The sequence below is a fragment of the Bombina bombina genome, chromosome 1, assembly GCF_027579735.1.
Source record: "Bombina bombina isolate aBomBom1 chromosome 1, aBomBom1.pri, whole genome shotgun sequence".
NCBI classification, from domain to species: Eukaryota; Metazoa; Chordata; class Amphibia; order Anura; family Bombinatoridae; genus Bombina; species Bombina bombina.
Genome location: NC_069499.1, coordinates 637,926,820 through 637,949,729, shown reverse-complemented (window position 1 = coordinate 637,949,729; position 22,910 = coordinate 637,926,820). Strand labels below are relative to the sequence as shown.

General features: G+C 37.5%; 1 protein-coding gene across 1 annotated transcript in view; it reads left to right on the top strand.

The window, feature by feature from the left end:
- The window catches only part of TEX11 (testis expressed 11), an 827,067-nt gene that overhangs the window by 300,763 nt on the left and 503,394 nt on the right, over positions 1-22,910 (top strand). Inside the window, exon 7 of the mRNA XM_053699074.1 lies at positions 5,165-5,222. Coding sequence (XP_053555049.1) covers positions 5,165-5,222 — 58 coding nt within the window. The remainder of the gene's footprint in view (positions 1-5,164; positions 5,223-22,910) is intronic.

Genomic DNA, 22,910 nt, shown 5'->3' with positions numbered 1-22,910 from the left:
TCTCTGAAGGGCTCAAAAGGCTTGTTGTGACTGTGTTTAAAAAACGTTTTTGTCATTTATTATTCTGTTTTTGTTATTAAGGGGTTAATCATCCATTTGCAAGTGGTTGCAATGCTCTGCTGACTTGTTACATACACTGTAAAAATTTTGTTAGTGTAACTGCCTTTTTTCACTGTTATTTCAAATTTGGACAAAATTTGTGTTTCATAAAGGCGCAGTAACATTTTTTATATTGCTTGTAAACTTGTTTTAAGTGTTTTCCAAGCTTGCTAGTCTCATTGCTAGTCTGTTTAAACATGTCTGATACAGAGGAACCTACTTGTTCATTATGTTTGAAAGCCATGGTGGAGCCTCATAGGAGAATGTGTACTAAATGTATTGATTTCACCTTAAACAGTAAAGATCAGTCTTTATCTATAAAAGAATTATCACCAGAGGGTTCTGTCAAGGGGGAAGTTATGCCAACTAACTCTCCCCACGTGTCAGACCCTTCGCCTCCCGCTCAGGGGACGCACGCTAATATGGCGGCAATTACATCAGGGACGGCCATAGCGATTACCTTGCAGGACATGGCTGCAATCATGAATAATACCCTGTCAGAGGTATTATCTAGATTGCCTGAATTAAGAGGCAAGCGCGATAGCTCTGGGGTTAGGAGAGATACAGAGCGCGCAAATGCTGTAAGAGCCATGTCTGATACTGCGTCACAGTATGCAGAACATGAGGATGGAAAGCTTCATTCTGTGGGTGACATCTCTGACTCGGGGAAACCTGATTCAGAGATTTCTAATTTTAAATTTAAGCTTGAGAACCTCCGTGTATTGCTTGGGGAGGTATTAGCTGCTCTGAATGACTGTAACACAGTTGCAATTCCAGAGAAATTGTGTAGGCTGGATAAATACTATGCGGTGCCGGTGTGTACTGGCGTTTTTCCTATACCTAAAAGGCTTACAGAAATTATTAGCAAGGAGTGGGATAGACCCGGTGTGCCCTTTTCCCCACCTCCTATATTTAGAAAAATGTTTCCAATAGACGCCACTACACGGGACTTATGGCAGACGGTCCCTAAGGTGGAGGGAGCAGTTTTTACTTTAGCAAAGCGTACCACTATCCCGGTTGAGGACAGTTGTGCTTTTTCAGATCCAATGGATAAAAAATTGGAGGGTTACCTTAAGAAAATGTTTATTCAACAAGGTTTTATTTTGCAGCCCCTTGCATGCATTGCGCCTGTCACTGCTGCGGCGGCATTCTGGTTTGAGGCCCTGGAAGAGGCCATCCATACAGCTTCATTGGAGGAAATTATTGACAAGCTTAGAACGCTTAAGCTAGCTAACTCATTTGTTTCTGATGCCATTGTTCATTTGACTAAACTAACGGCTAAGAATTCCGGATTCGCCATCCAGGCGTGTAGGGCGCTATGGCTTAAATCCTGGTCAGCTGACGTGACTTCAAAGTCTAAATTACTCAACATTCCTTTCAAGGGGCAGACCTTGTTCGGGCCTGGCTTGAAGGAAATTATTGCTGACATTACTGGAGGCAAGGGTCATACCCTTCCTCAGGACAGGGCCAAATCAAAGGCCAAACAGTCTAATTTTCGTGCCTTTCGAAATTTCAAGGCAGGAGCAGCATCAACTTCCTTCGCTTGCTCATTCCAGACAGGCCTGGAAACCTAACCAGTCCTGGAACAAGGGCAAGCAGGCCAGAAAACCTGCTGCTGCCCCCAAGACAGCATGAAGGAACGGCCCCCTATCCGGAAATGGATCTAGTGGGGGGCAGACTTTCTCTCTTCGCCCAGGCGTGGGCAAGAGATGTTCAGGATCCCTGGGCGTTGGAGATCATATCTCAGGGATATCTTCTGGACTTCAAAGCTTCTCCTCCACAAGGGAGATTTCATCTTTCAAGGTTATCAGCAAACCAGATAAAGAAAGAGGCATTCCTAAGCTGTGTGCAAGACCTCCTAGTAATGGGAGTGATCCATCCAGTTCCGTGGACGGAACAGGGACAGGGGTTTTATTCAAATCTGTTTGTGGTTCCCAAGAAAGAGGGAACCTTCAGACCAAACTTGGATCTAAAGATCTTAAACAAATTCCTCAGAGTTCCATCATTCAAAATGGAAACTATTCGGACCATCCTACCCATGATCCAAGAGGGTCAGTACATGACCACAGTGGACTTAAAGGATGCCTACCTTCACATATCGATTCACAAAGATCATCATCGGTTCCTAAGGTTTGCCTTTCTAGACAGGCATTACCAATTTGTAGCTCTTCCCTTCGGGTTGGCCACATCCCCGAGAATCTTTACAAAGGTTCTGGGCTCACTTCTGGCGGTTCTAAGACCGCAAGGCATAGCGGTGGCTCCGTATCTAGAAGACATCCTGATACAGGCGTCAAGCTTTCAAATTGCCAAGTCTCATACAGAGATAGTTCTGGCATTTCTGAGGTCGCATGGGTGGAAAGTGAACGTGGAAAACAGTTCTCTATCCCCACTCACAAGAGTCACCTTCCTAGGGACTCTTATAGATTCTGTAGAGATGAAAATTTACCTTACGGAGTCCAGGTTGTCAAAACTTCTAAATGCTTACCGTGTCCTTCATTCCATTCCACGTCCGTCAGTGGCTCAGTGCATGGAAGTAATCGGCTTAATGGTAGCGGCAATGGACATAGTGCCATTTGCGCCCCTGCATCTCAGACCGCTGCAATTATGCATGCTAAGTCAGTGGAATGGGGATTACTCAGATTTGTCCCCTCTACTAAATCTGGATCAAGAGACCAGAGATTCTCTTCTCTGGTGGCTATCTCGGGTCCATCTGTCCATGGGTATGACCTTTCGCAGGCCAGATTGGACGATTGTAACAACAGATGCCAGCCTTCTAGGTTGGGGCGCAGTCTGGAACTCCCTGAAGGCTCAGGGATCATGGACTCAGGAGGAGAAACTCCTCCCAATAAATATTCTGGAGTTAAGAGCAATATTCAATGCTCTTCTAGCTTGGCCACAGTTAGCAACCCTGAGGTTCTTTAGATTTCAGTCGGACAACATCACGACTGTGGCTTACATCAACCATCAAGGGGGAACCAGGAGTTCCCTAGCGATGTTAGAAGTCTCAAAGATAATTCGCTGGGCAGAGTCTCACTCTTGCCATCTGTCAGCGATCCACATCCCAGGCGTAGAGAACTGGGAGGCGGATTTTCTAAGTTGTCAGACTTTTCATCCGGGGGAGTGGGAACTCCATCCGGAGGTGTTTGCTCAACTGATCCATCGTTGGGGCAAACCAGAACTGGATCTCATGGCGTCTCGCCAGAACGCCAAGCTTCCTTGTTACGGATCCAGGTCCAGGGACCCGGGAGCGACGCTGATAGATGCTCTAGCAGCTCCTTGGTTCTTCAACCTGGCTTATGTGTTTCCACCGTTTCCTCTGCTCCCTCGACTGATTGCCAAAATCAAGCAGGAGAGAGCATCAGTGATTCTGATAGCGCCTGTGTGGCCACGCAGGACCTGGTATGCAGACCTAGTGGACATGTCATCCTTTCCACCATGGACTCTGCCTCTGAGGCAGGACCTTCTAATACAAGGTCCTTTCAATCATCCAAATCTAATTTCTCTGAGACTGACTGCATGGAGATTGAACGCTTGATCCTATCAAGGCGTGGCTTCTCCGAGTCAGTCATTGATACCTTAATACAGGCACCAAAGCCTGTCACCAGGAAAATCTACCATAAGATATGGCGTAAATATCTTTATTGGTGTGAATCCAAGAATTACTCATGGATGGAGTAAGGTTAGGATTCCTAGGATATTGTCCTTTCTCCAAGAGGGTTTGGACAAAGGATATCAGCTAGTTCTTTAAATGGACAGATTTCTGCTCTGTCTATTCTTTTGCACAAGCGTCTGGCAGAGGTTCCAGACGTCCAGGCTTTTTGTCAGGCTTTGGTTAGAATTAAGCCTGTGTTTAAAACTGTTGCTCCCCCATGGAGCTTAAACTTGGTTCTTAAAGTTCTTCAAGGAGTTCCGTTTGAACCCCTTCATTCCATTGATATTAAACTTTTATCTTGGAAAGTTCTATTTTTGATGGCTATTTCCTCGGCTCGAAGAGTCTCTGAGCTATCTGCCTTACAATGTGATTCTCCTTATCTGATTTTTCATGCAGATAAGGTAGTTCTGCGTACCAAACCTGGGTTTTTACCTAAGGTGGTTTCTAACAAGAATATCAATCAAGAGATTGTTGTTCCATCATTGTGTCCTAATCCTTCTTCGAAGAAGGAACGTCTCTTACATAATCTGGACGTAGTCCGTGCCTTGAAGTTTTACTTACAAGCTACTAAAGATTTTCGCCAAACATCTTCCCTGTTTGTCGTTTACTCTGGACAGAGGAGAGGTCAAAAAGCTTTGGCAACCTCTCTTTCCTTTTGGCTTCGGAGCATAATTCGCTTAGCCTATGAGACTGCTGGACAGCAGCCCCCTGAAAGGATTACAGCTCATTCTACTAGAGTTGTGGCTTCCACCTGGGCCTTTAAAAATGAGGCCTCTGTTGAACAGATTTGCAAGGTTGCGACTTGGTCTTCGCTTCACACCTTTTCAAAATTTTACAAATTTGATACTTTTGCTTCTTCGGAGGCTGTTTTTGGGAGAAAGGTTCTTCAGGCAGTGGTTCCTTCTGTTTAATCCTGCCTTGTCCCTCCCATCATCCGTGTACTTTAGCTTTGGTATTGGTATCCCATAAGTAATGGATGATCCGTGGACTGGATACACTTAACAAGAGAAAACATAATTTATGCTTACCTGATAAATTTATTTCTCTTGTAGTGTATCCAGTCCACGGCCCGCCCTGTCCTTTTAAGGTAGGTCTAAATTTTAATTAAACTACAGTCACCACTGCACCCTATGGTTTCTCCTTTCTCGTCTTGTTTCGGTCGAATGACTGGCTATGGTAGTGAGGGGAGGAGCTATATAGCAGCTCTGCTGTGGGTGATCCTCTTGCAACTTCCTGTTGGGAAGGAGAATATCCCATAAGTAATGGATGATCCGTGGACTGGATACACTACAAGAGAAATAAATTTATCAGGTAAGCATAAATTATGTTTTTGTCACTGTTGATTTTTTTTGAAAAGTGTACAAACTGATATTTTTAGTAATAAATTGCTTTGCCATTAATGTTTCCTTTTAGCCAGAGCTATGAGATTGGAAAAATGGATGCAAAGTTCAGCCCTGGACAAGAGATGCAGGTATGGTATCTGCTTTTGAAAAATTTAGACTGTGTCGTAATACATACAACTTTTTGTCTTTCACAGTTGTATTTTCTGCTATTTTCATAAGTTAGATTCACAGTCTTAGGGCTCCATGTATGAAGCAGTGAGAGCTGCTCTGGAGCCCTTGTGGGTCAGGTTCGCATATACGAGCCTGCTTCCTGCCATGTAAGAAGCAGCTGTCATTAGACCGTTGCTTCTTACACTTCTCAGAGGTGGTGAAGAGAAATCACAGAGAGCTCTCGTGATTGACCGTCTTTTCACTTCCTTGGTCGTTGCAAATGAAGGGGAGGGCATTACACACACCAATTAGAGTATGTAATGATACATACGGGTCAGCAGATTAACAGATCCGCTGCCGTATGCAGCGAAGGCGGGCGGACAGCTTCATCTTTTAATACATGGGGCCCTTACTATACATTTTATGTGACAAGTTAAAATGGTTTGCAAAAAGTGTTTTCAAGTTCCAAACTGTTGATACGTCTCAGGAGTAATGTTGGTATATTTATCAGCAGCAATTGCCACCAACGTGTTACGTATTGCAATTATGAATATTACTAATTAATAGCAGTATAAAATTATTGTCAGCAATATCTCCAATGAATATAGTAGAATTTGTCAATACACTCCAGTGAAATGTTATATAATCCCTGTAGTGTATTCCAAAATGCTATTGAGATATCTAGAAATTATGACAATAAAATTATTATAAATATTATTTAATCTCAAATAATATTAATTCCTTAATTCTAACCAGTTAATCTCTATAAACATCTCTATAAACACATTGATTATATTTATGCAGATAATAATGTATTGATTATGACCAAATATATATGTCTAGTTGTCACAATATCCTATATCAAGCAGGCTATAAAATATTTAGATTAATCAATATTCAAATTAATCGTTGGGTACCTCAATATTATGGGCACAATGTTTCTATGAATTAACCTTAACTCAAAATAAATAAAACATCAAATATTATTATTAGGCTTTACAAGAACAATTCATAAATAGCCAACAACACTAGTCCAATGCCAAAATATGGATTACTAATTTACAATACCTAATTAACAACAACCAGAGATTTAACCACAATAATAAATGCAATTGTTATAAAGTACCACAGTACCTTCGGTTTAAACTATGAACCTTAAAATACTAAACCCTTTCCTCTAAATAAAAATTTACTTAGCACAAATATAATTATTTATGGACTACACAGGTCTCTAAAATGTAAATTATAACTATAAATTACACCTTTAAATCACAGCTACAATTTAACTATAGCTATTGAATACCTTTGATTTAAAACATTAAAAATATAAAAACAACCGTTAATACATTACCACTAACCAATATGAGAGTTCAGCTTTTTCAATCAAGAGTTTTCCAAAATCATACGTGAAGTTATTTTTGCAAACAGGGTATCACAAAACACAGAGAGTAATTCCAAATCGGGCCCCAAACCAAAGTGTGTTTTTGTGTCTCTTCCCTTCTTTGCCTAGTCTTTTTGTCTGAGACCAATTTCACCTTCATTTCTATATCACCTAATGGAATTCTCTGGGTACACCCTTTTAGCCTGAGCTTATCTCTCATTGGCCCTTGGAAATGCATATGGTAATTTTAAATCCCCTGACAGTTGAAAATACACTTTGGTTACAATTCTCGTACTGAACACCGGGGGGGGGGGGGGGATCAATAGGCAATGGAATGTAGTTTCATTAGCAAATACTACTACAGAAAAGTATATTTTCTTAAATGTATATTCAATATATTTATTATTTCCTAGTATTAATTAACTATCTTTTCAGTATATGGCCCATCTAATATAACTGAGCGCGTATTTTTGATACTGAACATGGGTTCACTTAGAATATATATACATATGATATATATATTTCCTACTCATAATATGTTAAAAGATGTATTTAAAAGTCATATTTCTATGAGTGGACTAGTAGTTAGAATTCAATATAGATACCATATATGTATATTTGACTTTATTTGTATATCAGTTGATAATTAGTTACAGGTGGCCCTCGGTTTACGCTGGTTCAATGTTCACTATTTCAGAATAACAACCTTTTTTCAGTCATGTGACTGCTTGTGAAAAGCATTGAAAAGCAGTGCACTAATTAAAATAGCCAGTAGGTGGAGCTGTCCGCTTGTGTTGGAGCAAAGTTATGCAATTTTTCAGACTGAAATTAATCTGTGTACACAGAACAGACCTACTACTGCTACTTCACTATTATCTTCCTGTCCAGCTGCTTGAGGTGAGGGTGCCTAACTGTCTATTAATCACTCTAGATTGAAATATTGCATAGAATAGGTGCAGACCCAATATTATCTAACATGCTAACAATGCAGAGAACTGTTTTCAAAAAAATGCAAGTAAAAAACGTTTTTGTTCATTAAACTTAGTTTGATGATACAGTCTGTTGTGTGATTATTTAATTTGGTGTATAATGCTGTTTAGCATTTAAAGTCTTCATTTCAAAGCTTTAAAAATAATGTATTAGGTGTTACTTATGACAATTTTGAGAGGGGCCTGGAATCTAACTCCCTCACTTCCCTTTGACTTACATTATAAACTGGGTTTCAATTTACAACGGTTTTGATTTACAACCATTCCTTCTGGAATCTAACCCCCGGCATAAACTGAGGGCTACCTGTATACTATTATTTGATTTTGATAGAATCATATAATTTCATATCTAGTACATCTCCAATGCTGAGTGTATAAAAACATATGATATAATTCACAGCACAAATTATACACACCTAGATGAAATGAATGCAAGAAAAGTTGTGTTATTTCACCTTCCATAGCGCTGCCATTACGAGTTTTTGAAAAGACGGCTTGTGCGTGTGATATGGTTGCATTGAGCTCCATACTGCACAAAATACAAGCTCTGCTTTGATGTGCTTGTGCACACTTTCCCCATAGACATCAATGGGGAGAAAGTGTTTTTCTAACACCTGAAGCACGGAATGAAAAGCTCCGTAACGCAACTCCATTTATGTCTATGGGAAAAAAAGTTATGTTTAAACCTAACACCCTAACATAAACCCCACGTCTAAACACCCCTAATCTGCCACCGCCGACACCTACATAAAGTTATTAACCCCTAATCTGCCGCTCCCAATATCGCCGCCACCAAAAGAAATCTAATAACCCCTAATCTGCCGCTCCCGATATTGCCACCACCGAAAGAAATCTATTAACCCCTAATCAGCTGCCACTATACTAAAGTTATTAACCCCTATTCCCCTGCACCCCAACATTGCCCACACTATAATAAAGATATTAACCCCTACTCCGCCGCTCCCCGACATTACCGTCACTAAATAAAGATATTAACCCCTAAACCTCTGGCCTCCCACATCACTACCACTAAATTAACCTATTAACCCCTAAACCGCCAGCCCCCCACATCGCAACAACCTAAATTAAACTATATTAACCCCTAAACCTAATACCCCCTAACTTTAACATAATTAAAATAGAGCTAAATTAAAGTTACAATTATTAACTAAATAATACCTATTTAAAACTGAATACATACTTACCTGTGAAATAAAACATAAGCTAGCTACAATATAACTAATAGTTATATTGTAGCTAGCTTAAGTTTTATTTTTTTTTCACAGGCAAGTTTGTATTTATTTTAACTAGGTAGACTAGTGAGTAAATAGTTATCTACCTAGTTAAAATAAATTCAAACTTACCTGTGAAATAAAACCTAAGCTGCCTTACACTAAAACCTAACATTACAAAAAATAAAAAACACTAAAATTACAAAAAATAAAAAACCTAAAATTACAAAAAGTAACAAACGAAATTATCCAAAACAATACAAATTATTCCTATTCTAATACCCTGTTTAAAAAACAAACCCCCCAACCCCCCCAATCTATAATAAACTACCAAGGGTCCTTTAAAGGGCCTTTTGTTGGGCTTTGCCCTAAAGAAATCAGCTCTTTTTCTACATTACAAACCCCCACGCCCCTAAACCCACAAAATAAAAAACCCCCCCAAAAAAACCTAAGCTAACCATTGCCCTGAAAAAGGCATGTGTATGGGCATTGCCCATAAAAGGGCATTCAGCTCTTTTTCTTGCCCTTAAAGGGCATTCAGCTCTTTTAAGATAGCCCAAACCCTAATCTAAAAAAAAAACACCCAAAAAAACTCAAAAATACCTAACACTAACCCCTCTTTAGGTACTTACAGTTGCTGAAGTCCGGCTTGATCGATCTTCATCCCAGCGGCTCCATCTTCATCCAGGCGGATCCATCTTCATCCATCGTGGGAACAGCATCTTCTTCATCCCTGCGGAGGTGAAGTAGTCGATGCGAGGAGGCGGAGGTCCAGGCGAAGGTCCAAGGTGGAGGTCCATCGATCTGATGTGGAGGTCCTCTTCATGCGATCGTCCACCGCACACTGAGGATTCAAATGCAAGGTACCCCTTTTATACTGGGGGTACGATTGCATTCCTATTGGATGAAAATTTTAAATCAGCCATTAGGGCTGCTAAAATCCTATTGGCTGTTCAAATCAGCCAATAGGATTTAAGCAGCTCTTATTCCTATTGGCTGATTTGAATCTAATAGTCTAATAGTAATGTTAGTTTAATTTATAGATTAAACTTTAGTTTTTTTTCATTTCACAGGTAAGTTTTTATTTATTTAAAGATAGGGATCTTGTAATTTTAATTTAAAGTTAGGGGGTTGTTAGGTTTAGGGGTTAATAGTTTAATTTAGTTTTTGGCGATGTGGGGGCTGGCGGCTTTGGGGGTTAATAGTTTTATTTAGTGGTAGAGATGTGGGAGGCCAGAGGTTTAGAAGTTAATATCTTTATTTAGTGGTGGCGATGTCGGGGAGTGGCGGAATAGAGGTTAATATATTTATTATAGTGTGGGCAATGTTGGGGTGCGGAGAAATAGGAGTTGATAACTTAAAGTGGCGACGATGTCGGGAGCGGCGGAATAGGGGTTAATAAATTTTATTAGTGGTGGCGATGTCAGAAGCGGCAGATTAGGGATTAATAACTTTAATATAGTATTTGCGATGCGGGAGGGCCTCAGTTTAGGGGTTAATAGGTAGTTTATGGGTGTTAGTTTACTTTGTAACACTCTAGTTATGAGTTTTATGTAACAGTTTTGTTGCGTAAAACTCATAACTACTTCTCTTAGATGGCGGTACGGATCTTGTCGGTATAGGGTGTAACGCAAGCTTTTTAGCCTCACCGCAAAAAAAATTTTAGTGCGGGACTGACGTTGCGTTACAGACTAAAAGGCTTGCGGTACAGCTATACCAACACAACTTGTAATGGCTGCGTTGCTGTTTTAATGCTAAAATGGACATTTTTTCTGCGTTAAAACACAAACGCAAAATTTGTAATCTAGGTGACAGGTATTTATATACCAGTATATACCATACTATGGTATTTTATACCATATTTAAAAGCTCATTTGTATATTAGATGTCTGAAAAACAAAGATGTTATTTATTTTAAATATACGGCTATATATTCATTTCACTTCATATTTAATACAGTATATTGGGCATCAGACACATCCTAGATGTATATAACATGACCCATATATATATATATATATATATATATATATATATTTATCAGTAATTAGTATATTAACTCATATGAAAACTATATAGACAATTGGTTTAACTTTAAATCTTCAAACTCTTATGCTTTCAAATTACACGTTAAGATATTTCTTCATTAGATACCTTTAACTCAGAAGAGGAGTCTAGGGTTTCAGAAGAGGAGTCTAGGGTTTTGTATATATAACTCAGTATGGAATAGTTAACACTTAACTGTAAATGTTTACCTTTCCTAGAAGCTTGTGCTTCAAAGAAGTGATCACTTGTAGACTTCGAGGCTGCGATCCACAGGGGTTCCTGTGATCTAGGTAATAGGTTTCTTAGGCCAAATTAATTTAAAGATTTTAATCTGGGGAAATCATACAACAAAAACTTTACCTCTTTTCTGAGACAGTGATCAAAGGTTTATGAGGTGTGACATTATCTCTTACAGTTTGGGACATATGTTTGCTCTCTGGAACAAAAAAAACAAATTTGCTCTTTAGAAGTCCTAGTTAGTGTACGTCTGAACACCAGGAGGTCTGAGTAAACATACTTTCTGTGTACTGTGACTGGTTAGGCTTGTGCTGGGTAGCTGAGCTTTCAGCAAAAGGGGGCTCTGGGTCGCCCACCTCAGTCATTGATAGAGAGAACTGTATAATTTACAGACATCAAGACATTTTTATATAACACTGAAATATTACATATATATATATATATATATATATATATATACAGGTGGCCCTCGTTTTACAACGGTTCAATTTACACTGTTTCAGAATAACAACCTTTTTTTCCCAGTCTTGTGACTGCTATTGAAAAGCATTGAGAAGCAGTGTATATATTAAAATAGCCAGTAGGTGGAGCTGTCCGCTTGTGTTGCAGCAAAGCCAAGCAAGCTGAAATTATTCAGTTTAACCAGACCTGAGCTATCGAGAAGATTTCAAAGGAACAAGATCTTCCTGTTTATAAATCAGTCCAGGTTGGAATGCATAGAAAGAACTGTTTGCAGAAAAATGCAGGTGAAGTCTGTGTTGTGCGATTATTTTATTAGGTTTATAATGCTGTTTAGCATTTAAAGTCTTCATTTCAAAGCTTTAAAAATAATGTATTAGGTGTTACTTATGACAATTTTGAGAGGGGCCTGGAACCTATCTCCCTCACTTCCCATTGACTTACATTATAAACTGGGTTTCAATTTACAACGGTTTCGATTTACAACCATTCCTTCTGGAACCTAACCCTGGCGTAAACTGAGGGCTACCTGTATATATATATCTCAATTAAATATCCCTCACCAATACCCATGTATGACACATGTATTGGAATGGACTGAAATCCAGTGGTAATTGGTGAGTGTACGGACAGTATGCATTATAGACAATCTTACCAGAAGAGAGTACGTTATTTTTGAATCCTCATATTTATGCTCTTTAGCTAGACTTCTTATTCATCTTTAAACTACAACACTTTATTAGTGTATTTGGGGAAATTACCTTTTATTCTCCCTCTATGACTTGGAGTTGGGACCTAGGATGGCATGCTTGCAGCTGATTAATATGGACCCATTCATCCATAAAACTAATTTTTAGGGATCCTAATTTTATAGATAACTGGAGATATTTTGTCAGTAATGACAAAAGGACCCTTCCATGATGGAAGAAATTTCTTCTCCTTAACCTGATCCTTTCCAAAGTTATAAAGATAAACTTTTTCATGGATTTCATACTCCTTTTTTGAAGTATTGAGGTCATAATACGTTTTAGAAGCAGTTGCGGCCTTCTCTATGTTCTTTTGAGCACATGAAAAAGCATATTGCAGATGCTTCCTTAAAGGGATATTCCAGCCAAAATTTATATCCACATGGATGTATTTCAGTTTTCAATAGAAGCATTTTTGTAATATACATGTATCAGCAAAAATGCTTCTAATAAAAGCTATAGCTGTTTCAAAAGTGTATTTAAGTATGCACCGTGCACCAGCATTTTAAGCAAAGCACTTGCTCAGAGAGCCTAAGGTGCTTCTACCATCTGGTAATGACTCAATTTGTTAACTGCTGACATGATAGAAGTCCCACTGGCGTGCTGAGCAGCTGCGGTATTTAAAATGCTGGTGCAATGAGAATATCTAGCTAAGCTTCACATGCACGTGCAGAGAAAAATGTTATCAATAAAAAAGTTATAACTTTTACTAGAAACATTTTTGCCCATACATGCATATTGCAAATATGTTTCTATTCAAAAATGTAATTAATCTATGTGCATTTACATTTTTACCGGAATGTCCCTTTAAGTTTTCCACATATTGTTGTGTAGTAGCAGCATTTATTAAGTTCTGGTCTGATGTACTGTACAGTAAATGTTGAGGTAGAATCATTATTTTACCAGTCATCAATTCAAAAGGTAACATCTTAGTAGCACTACTTGGTGTTGCTCTTAATACCATTAGGACTAGAGGTAATTTTACATCCTAGTCCTTACCTGTTTCACTCACAAACTTTTTGAGGATTTTTACAATGGACTGGTTGTAACGCTCTACACCACCACTAGAGGCAGCGCTATTTGCTATATGGAACTTTCTTTTAACCCCTAGTATTTTCCACATTTTTGTAATCACTTCGCTAGTGAAGTGGGTCCTCCGATCGGATACGATTCGCTGTGGTAAGCCAAATCTGGAAAACACATGGTTGATGAGCAATGCTGCACATGTATCAGCACTATTATTAGGTGCACTGATGCACTCTATGCATTTAGTAAACAGGCATGTTACTGTCAACGTATCTGTTATTCTCCTGATGACCTAGTTACTGGACCGATAATATCAATTTGTATATCTGACCATGGCATTACTATCCCCCTTTTCTGCAATGGCGCTCTATGCGTTGGTGCAGTAGGTTGGAACTTTGGACAGATTAAACAACCTTGACAGTAGGTTTGAACATCCTTCAACATATGCAGCCAAAAGGTATAGTCACGCAATATTTCATATGTTAATTTTGCACCACTATAGCCAGATGTGGGAACAATTGTTGAAGTATGAGACCTCTGAACTGCAAAGGTACCACCCATTGTTGGATCACTGTTTTGGAGGTTCTAATTAACAAACCATCCTGTAATTTGAATTTTTGATTTGGACTTCATTAAGATTCTAAGATCTTCCTTACCAATACAGTCATCTTTTAAGATGGGGTTGTTTTCAGGATTTACTATATGTTTATAGAAAATACCTATGATGGGGTCTTCTTTTTGACTAGTGATCAGGTCCTCACTAGGAGAATCCTGACTACATTGTACCAGGTTAGGCTCATTTTGTTGTTTAGCTGGATTTCTGGTAATGGCTTCTACCTGACTTGCACCCATTAAGTGGTCAATATTAAGGAGCTCTCCAGTTATGGCTCCTTGTTTGGCTAATGAATCTGCAAGATCATTGCCTTCCTTATCAGGACCTTGAATTCTGGAATGACCCTTGGTCTTTTTCCAGTGTATGGTTAGCCCATTGGAAACCACTAATTTATCAATCTTGCAGAACAACTTGCCATGTTTCACTGGTTTGTTGTTAGTTTTCTGCATGCCATTTCTTTTCCAAGTTGGCAGGTATTCAACAAAACTGTCACGCACATAATTTGAGTCATTAATGATCACAAATTCATGAATACCTTGTTAAATAGCCATCTCAATGGTTTTTAGAACAGCAGTTAGTTCTGCAACTTGACTGGATCTTGGTCCAATGTTGAATCCTACAGAAATATTTGGGAATCCATTTTCCCAAGTTATACCAATGCCAGCGACTAATCTGTGCTCATTATCAATATAGTGGCATGGTTAGAACAACCATCAACATATACCCAAGGTAATGTTTGACACTAGTCCTCATTGTATATTTTATATGGGGAAAGCAATTGTTCCTCCAGGAAATCACCTTCTATTAACTCTTCCCCATGATCTTTAACAGTACAGTTATGGAGCTTAGCAAGCCCCTGTGCAATTGGATTCTTTTGGTTTTGCTTATAGCGAATTTCTAAAGGCCAGCCTTGTAAGGAAAGAGTCCAAGTTTTTATGCGGCTATTGGACAGATTCCTATCTCTTATTCTCTCACTTTGCAAATATAGCAAAGGCTGGTGGGCCGTTTCTACAATAATTTTCTCATTCTGTATATAGCTGTGGAAATTTTGTAGAGCCCATACAGTAGATAAGAGGGCATTTTCGCAATCACTACATTTTATTTCCACTGGGAATAAAGTTTTGCTCGAATAAGTTTTGCTTAAATTATCATGCTTTTGTTATAAAACAGCACTCATGCTTATATCTGTGTAACCTGTCTCTAGGTAGAAAGGTTTACCGCCTTCAGGGTAAGCTAAGCAAGGTGCTTGAGTGAGTTTCCTCTTCAGCCCTCTTATGGCTGTCTCTTGAGCCTCACTCCAGTGTCATACTACTTCCTTCTTTAGAACATGTAGTAGTGGTTTAGCTAATTCTGCATAATTGTCAATAAATTTGCTGGACTAATTTATCATACCCAGGAATGATCTCAATTCCTTTAAGTTAGTTGGGTTCTTGGGATTTATTATGGCTTCATCCTTTTTCTTCTGAGGATTTAACCCTTCAGAAGTAACCTCATGTCCCAAGAAGTTGACACGAGTGCGGCACCATTGCGATTTTTGTAGGGATAATTTGACACCTCCCCTTTTAAGTTTGCTGAGGACATGTTTAAGCTCTGTGATGTGTTTTTCAAAGTCTGTGCTTTTGATTAACACATCATCAACATAGGATAATGTCCACCTTTCCAGTGCATCAGACATAGCCTTATGCATGAATACAGCAAATTCATGTCCTGAATTTATGTATCCAAACGGAAGTCTTTGGAATGCATATTGGACCTTCTGGATGGAGAATGCTAGCTTATACTGGTCTTCCTTATGTACCTTTATGGACTAATATTCCTGCGCACAATCAATTGCAGTGAATATCTTGGAACCCTGCATAGGCACTGGTCAATGTATGGCACAGGCCAGCCAGACATATATACTCGTTTGTTTAGCAGTCTTAAATCAGCACACAAATACTGATTGTCCATTGGGTTTTAGAATACCTAGAATAGGATTATTATAAGAGCTATGCACCTGTCTGATGATACCCCTTTCTTCCAAGTTTTTTATGATTTCTGCAAGAAAATCATAGGACGCTAAGGGAAGTCTGTATTGTTTAATAAATACAGGGGGTGCATTGGGATCTGTTTGGATTCTTACAATGTGTAGGTCTGTAGTCCCGCAGTCATAAGAATCCCTAGCAAAAATGTCCTGGTATTCCATCAGGAGTTCTTGTAGCTGTTGGCGTTCGTCATCACTTTAACTGCCATTAGATGAGGAGATTTGCTCTTCGACTATTTGCTGAAATCCAGGAAATATTTTAGGCTTTCCTATCTCATAGGCTTCTTCAAGCCTAGAGGTAAGGTCCCCTTGATTATAATTTACATTACCCACAAGCTTCTGGGTATTGGGGTATTCTTGCTCTATGATCGGTTGATCAAATACCAGGGAGGCTTCTTCAATTTTATAGATACCTTTGTCTGAGCTGAAAGGGTAAATAAATTGAATTGTAAATAATCCTTCTGGCATGGATGCGAAGGATTATTCTATTAACTGTTCTTCAGTTAAGTACCCTTAAGGGTAAGAGAAATTTATCAGCCCCTGCAGTGATTACAACATCGTTAGACACCTGCATATTCACAGCATATGGCATTTGCTGGTTTGATTTCAGGGCTGCATTTTCATCCTGAAATAATTCCGGGTCCCCTTTTAACCTGCTCTAGAGGCAAATGTTAATCAAAACTATTTGTATGGCATATCTATGCAAGAGAACATGGCCAATGTATATTTGATTATGGGGATTATTCAACACTAAAAACAGGTGTTTCGCTGATTCATTACCTATGGAGATAGATAATAAACTTTTAGCAGTAATGTTATAGCTTCCAGAGTTATCATCTAGGTCATGGACCTAGTGATCTTGGGGTGAAAGATATTGAATTACTTTAGGATCTGCCATTTGTGCTAATAAGCCTTGGCTTATATAGCTATCTTCCTGTTTTAAGTTTAATTTAGCATACTTGATTTTTCCCAGGCCATGCACTTGCATAGGGATAACTAAATCATCCTTAATTTACTCAATTTCTGAGTGATCACCCCCTTTAGGGAATTTAGGATCTCCTTTGTGTAGAGATATGGTTAATACATCGCCTTCTAGGGAAATATTGACTATTTTCTCAGGCGAAAATTTAATGCTATGACCATCAGAGCCACTTAGGGAAGTCTGATCATCTATTTGTAGGACAGTTATTTCAGGTACAGAGCTATTCCTGAAATGAATTTTGACAGCATCTGGCTTCTCTTCCTCCATGTGACAGTTATATCTGGTCTGAGGTATGCTGGACGGCACATAATTAATAGGTCTTTTAACTTGTGACCAAATAATATTATTGATGCAGTCAATTACGGTACTCAATCGCCTAAGAAGATCAATATCCAATTATTAAACCATCATTTGGCAGATCCACTATAATGACAGGGTGTCTTATTACCCTGTTTCCCAGCTTTAGCTTTAAAGGTCCAGTAAACCTAGAAAATAATGTTATATAATTCTGCACATAGTACAGAATTATATAACATTATTTTAGTGCTAGCTTTATGTAACCTAATATTGCCGGGCATTTTTTATTAAAAAAAGAGGGTTTTTCAGACCCGCCATCTGTGCTCTACTGAGCGGGTCTGTGCTCTACTGACCGTGCCATTACACTCAATGTAGCTTGCTCCTGCTCTGTCTGACAGCGGGATCGAGCTACATTGAGTGTAATGGCGCGGTCGGGCCAGGCTGTGACTTTACAGCTGGCCAGATGTGCTCTGGGGGAAAACCAGACCCGCTCAGTAGAGCACAGAGGGCAGGTCTGAAAAACCCTCTTTTTTTAATAAAAAATGCCCAGCAATATTAGGTTACATAAAGCTAGCACTAAAATAATGTTATATAATTCTGCACTATGTGCAGAATTATATAACATTATTTTTTAGATTAACTGGCACTTTAACCATGCAGTACCCCAGACTTTGAAAGAGTCACCGCCAACAGCTATTAATGAACCATCAAATTCCCTGAGTTTAGGCTTGTGGGGCTCATTTAACTGTGTGTAGTACCTGTGGGATAAAATAGTTGCCTGAGATCCAGTATCAATTCATCCCATGATAGGGTTGGTAACTGAATCCTGGGGCTCAGCTAATACATAATTTCTATCTCCCCTTAGTGTCTACTATTTCACACATAAAGTTAGCATGTTTACATATTTGTGGGCTTCGCCACGAATTACCTGAATCAGCCACGTTGCCTGATATGGCATAATCTTTACCCACGTCTCCTCTGTAACAGGGATAACGGGTTTCTTGTGTATCTCTTCTCCAGGTGAGGATTGCTCTGCACGTCCACCTGTGGGAATGAGGCTTAGGGAGAACTGCAAAAGAGGAGAATTATTAGTACTTCCAAAATGGGGACACCTGTCATCACAGTTAGGCCTTCCATTGCTGGGTTGTAGGGAGAGATAAGTATCTTTATTAACATTCATTATCCCCTGTGGTATTTCTCTTCCCCCAGAGAATATCTGAGTATTTATGCTTGTGCCTGTGGTGTACTGTTGGCCACTGGCGGTACCCCTAAAAAAGGATTATTATGTTGCTGAGTAGCAAGAGCTTGACTCATATTAGGAAATTGTTCACATAATTGATTTATCTGCATACTAAGTTGACCCACTTGATTGTACAAATTATTTCTTCCCATGGGCCGATTTTTTGATGCACCAGGGTAGTGATCCCTGGATTCGTGGTATCCCTCAGACTCATAGCTATTTTGTCTATCTTGATGCGGTTGTCTTTGGGGTTCAACTTGTCTGGTGTTAATATCCTGGGTGCACTATTTAATTTAGGTGTCTGGTTATCCTGAGAGTATCTATACCACTTATGGTATCTACTTCTACGGGGATACCGATCCAATGAACAGTTATCATCAAAGTCTCTAGCCAGATTAACTTTGATGTGTGAGGGTAATGCTTCTTAAAATAAATTTACAAATTCTGAGCTTTCAAATTTGGAATAGTTTTCAGCCATACTGTAAGCACCTTTTAGTGTAGAAAGGAATTCGATTAGGCTTTGGTTTGCACCATATTTCAAACCATATACAGCTGCATTAGCAGCTGTGGCGGTACAATACTGCCCAAACTCCCTTTTGCACTGTTGTTTTATTTCACTTTAAGTATGAATATTCATATCTTTCAGTGAAATAAAAAACTTACGATATTTACCTTCAAATTCCCATGGCAGAAATTCAATTTTAGACTGCTCACTAATAACATTTAGTATAGATAAAGCACTTTCATAGGCCTCTAAGTGTCCGATTATAGAAATGGTCCCCCTTTTGAAGAATACAGGTACTGCACTGTTTAAGAATTTAATTATCTTATGGGTGTCATACTCCTTGTAAGGTATATCTTGGCTTCTCCTAGGGAGCTTATAATTAGGGCTGGAGCGCCCCCATCTGTCCTATTTTTACTACGGGGAGATCCCTTATGTGTATTATTATTATATGTATTGGGTAAGTGGCTCCGCTCACTGTTAATAATAATAGCTGGCCTCTTCTTCTGAGGTGTAGAAATTCCCTGAATTTAAAAGATTAGGTGGCTGCCTATTTGGGAAGTATATTTATGAGCCATTTGAGGTCCTTTGTTTAAATTCTTCTCTTATACCTTGGATCTCGCTTCTCACAAATTATTTTAAGTATTTAATAATCTCATTATTATTCCCACTATTTTCATCACTAATGGAGGGGGGGGGGGCTTATTATTGCTAAGTTTTATTATGGCCATGTCTTGTTTAAACGTAACAATTTCATTTTGGGCTATTTCTACATTTTCTTCGCATTTGCATGATGAGTGAATTTCATCTCTTAGCTGCTGTAATTGCCATTCCTTTTCTATCATGTATGTCAATAGTTCATCATTAATGCATATTACAAGTGGCCAAGATTTGAGTATTATCTCATCCCATTTTTTAGAATTCTTGCATTGATTAATTTTCAATAATTCCTGAAATAATTCACTTTTTTCATTCCACATTCTATTAGCAATAGCAATATTTTTTTACAATAGTGGTAAGCATATCAATATAATCATTTAAATCACCCGAAATATTAAATCTATTTTTGATGTGGCCGATAGCGTCCATTCTAAGGGAGTCTGCCTTTGTAAGGGGTAATTTTGGGGGACACATTTCAATACTGTGTATAGATTCATTTGAGTCACTTCTAGTGATAGACATTATGATTTAAGCTTAGTTAATTTAAAGCGCTAATACAATTTTAACAAAAAACAAACAAACATTTTTTTATAATAATTTCTACTTATTTCAAAATATATTATATCAATGTGATAAAGAATAATGATCTACAGCTGTGCCTCCAATATAATGTTGCTACGTCTCAGGAGTGTCCTCCAGTAATGTTGGTATATTTATCAGCAGCAATTGCCACCAACGTGTTACGTATTGTAATTTTGAATATTCATAATTAATAGCAGTATAAAATTATTGTCAGCAATATCTCCAATGAATATAGTAGAATTTGTCAATACACTCCAGTGAAACGTAATATAATCTCTGTAGTGTATTCCAAAATGCTATTGAGATATCTAGAAATTATGACAATAAAATTATTATAAATATTAATATTTAATCTCAAATAAAATTAATTCCTGAATTCTAACCAGTTACTCTCTATAAACACATTGATTTATGCAGAAAATAGTGTATTGATTATGACCAAATATATATGTCTAGTTGTCACAATATCCTATATCAAACAGGCTATAAAATATTTAGATTAATCAATATTCAAATTAATCGTTAGGTACCTCAATTATGGGCACAATGTTTCTATGAATTAACCTTAACTCAAAATGAATAAAACATCAAATATTATCATTAGGGTTCACAAGAACGATTCATAATTAGCCAACAACACTAGTCCAATGCCAAAATATGGATTACTAACTTACAATGCTTAATTAACAACAACCAGAGATTTAACCACAATAATAAATGCAATTGTTATAATCTACCACAGTACCTTCGGTTTAAACTATGAACCTTAAAATACTAAACCCTTTCCTCTAAATAATAAATTTACTTAGCACAAATATAATTATTTATGGACTACACAGGTCTCTAAAATGTAAATTATAACTATAAATTACACCTTTAAATCACAGCTACAATTTAACTATAGCTATAGAATACCTTTGATTTAAAACATTAAAAATATAAAACAACAGTTAATACATTACCACTAACCAATATGAGAGTCCAGCTTTTTCAATCAGAGTTTTCCAAAATCATACGTGAAGGTATTTTTGCAAACAGGGTATCACAAAACACAGAGAGTTATTCCAAATCGGGCCCCAAACCAAAGTGTATTTTTTTGTCTTTTCCCTTCTTTGCCTAGTCTTTTTGTCTGAAACCAATTTCACCTTAATTTCTAAATCACCCAATGGAATTCTCTGGGTACGCCCTTTTTTTTCTGAGCTTATCTCTCATTGGCCCTTGGAAATGCATATGGTAATTTTAAATCCCCTGACAATTTAAAATACCCTTTGGTTGCAATTCTCATATTTAACACTGGGGGGGACAATAAGCAACGGAATGTAGTTTCATTAGCAAATACTTCTACAGAAAAGTATATTTTCTTAAATGTATATTCAGTATATTTATTATTTCCTAGTATATGTTCCTGTTCAGTATATGGCCCATCTAATATAACTGAGCACGTATTTTTGAGACTAAACATGGGTACACTTAATATATACAATATATATATATATATATATATATATATATATATATATATATATATATATATATATATATATATATATATACATATGATATATATATTTCCTACTCATAATATGTTAAAATATGTATTTAAAAGTCATATTTCTATGAGTGGACTAGTAGTTATAATTCAATATACATACGGTATATGTATATTTGACTTTATTTGTATATTAGTTGATAATTAGTTATACTATTTTTTGATTTTAATAGAATCATATCATTTCATATCTAGTGCATCTCCAATGCTGAGTGTATAAAAACATATGATATAATTCACAGCACAAATTACTTAGGCATTTATATACCAGTATATACCAGTCATATTTAGAACCTCATTTGTATATTAGATGTCTGAAAAACAAAGAAGATGTTATTTATTTTAAATATACGGCTATATATTCATTTCACTTCATATTTAATATAGTATCTTGGGCATGAGACACATCCTAGATGTATATAACATGACTTATATATATATTTATCAGTAATTATTATATTAAGTCATATGAAAACTATATAGACAATTGGTTTAGCTTTAAATCTTCAAGCTGTTAGGATATTTATGAGTGTTATTAAATGATACTGTATATATATATATATATATATATATATATGTGTATATATATATATTTGTCTACACTAAATGATCCATTTATTTGTGAGGCTGTTTGTGACATAGCCCCTCTTTCTCATTTGTCAAGGATGCATTGCAGGCCTTTGTCCCAATTCATCAATGGAATTGTTTTCATAGTTATCTTAGAAAGAACAAATTATTTAGACCCTTGTATAAATAAGGCCAATGGGCCACTTCAAAGTAAGTAATTAGCATTATGGAACCCTCAGACATGTTTTCCCTTTGAAGCTTAAAGGGACATGAAACCCAAAAATTTTCTTTCATGATTCAGATAGAAAATACAATTTTAAACAACTTTCTAATTTACTTCTATTATCTAATCTGTTTCATTCTTTTGGTATAATTTGTTGAAGGAGCAGCAATGCACTACTAGTTTCTAACTGAACACATGGGTGTGCCAATCACATCCAATATATATATGCAGCCACCAATCAACAGCTAGAACCTAGTTTCTCTGCTGCTCATGAACTTGCCTAGATAAACCTTTCAGCAAATGATAACAAGA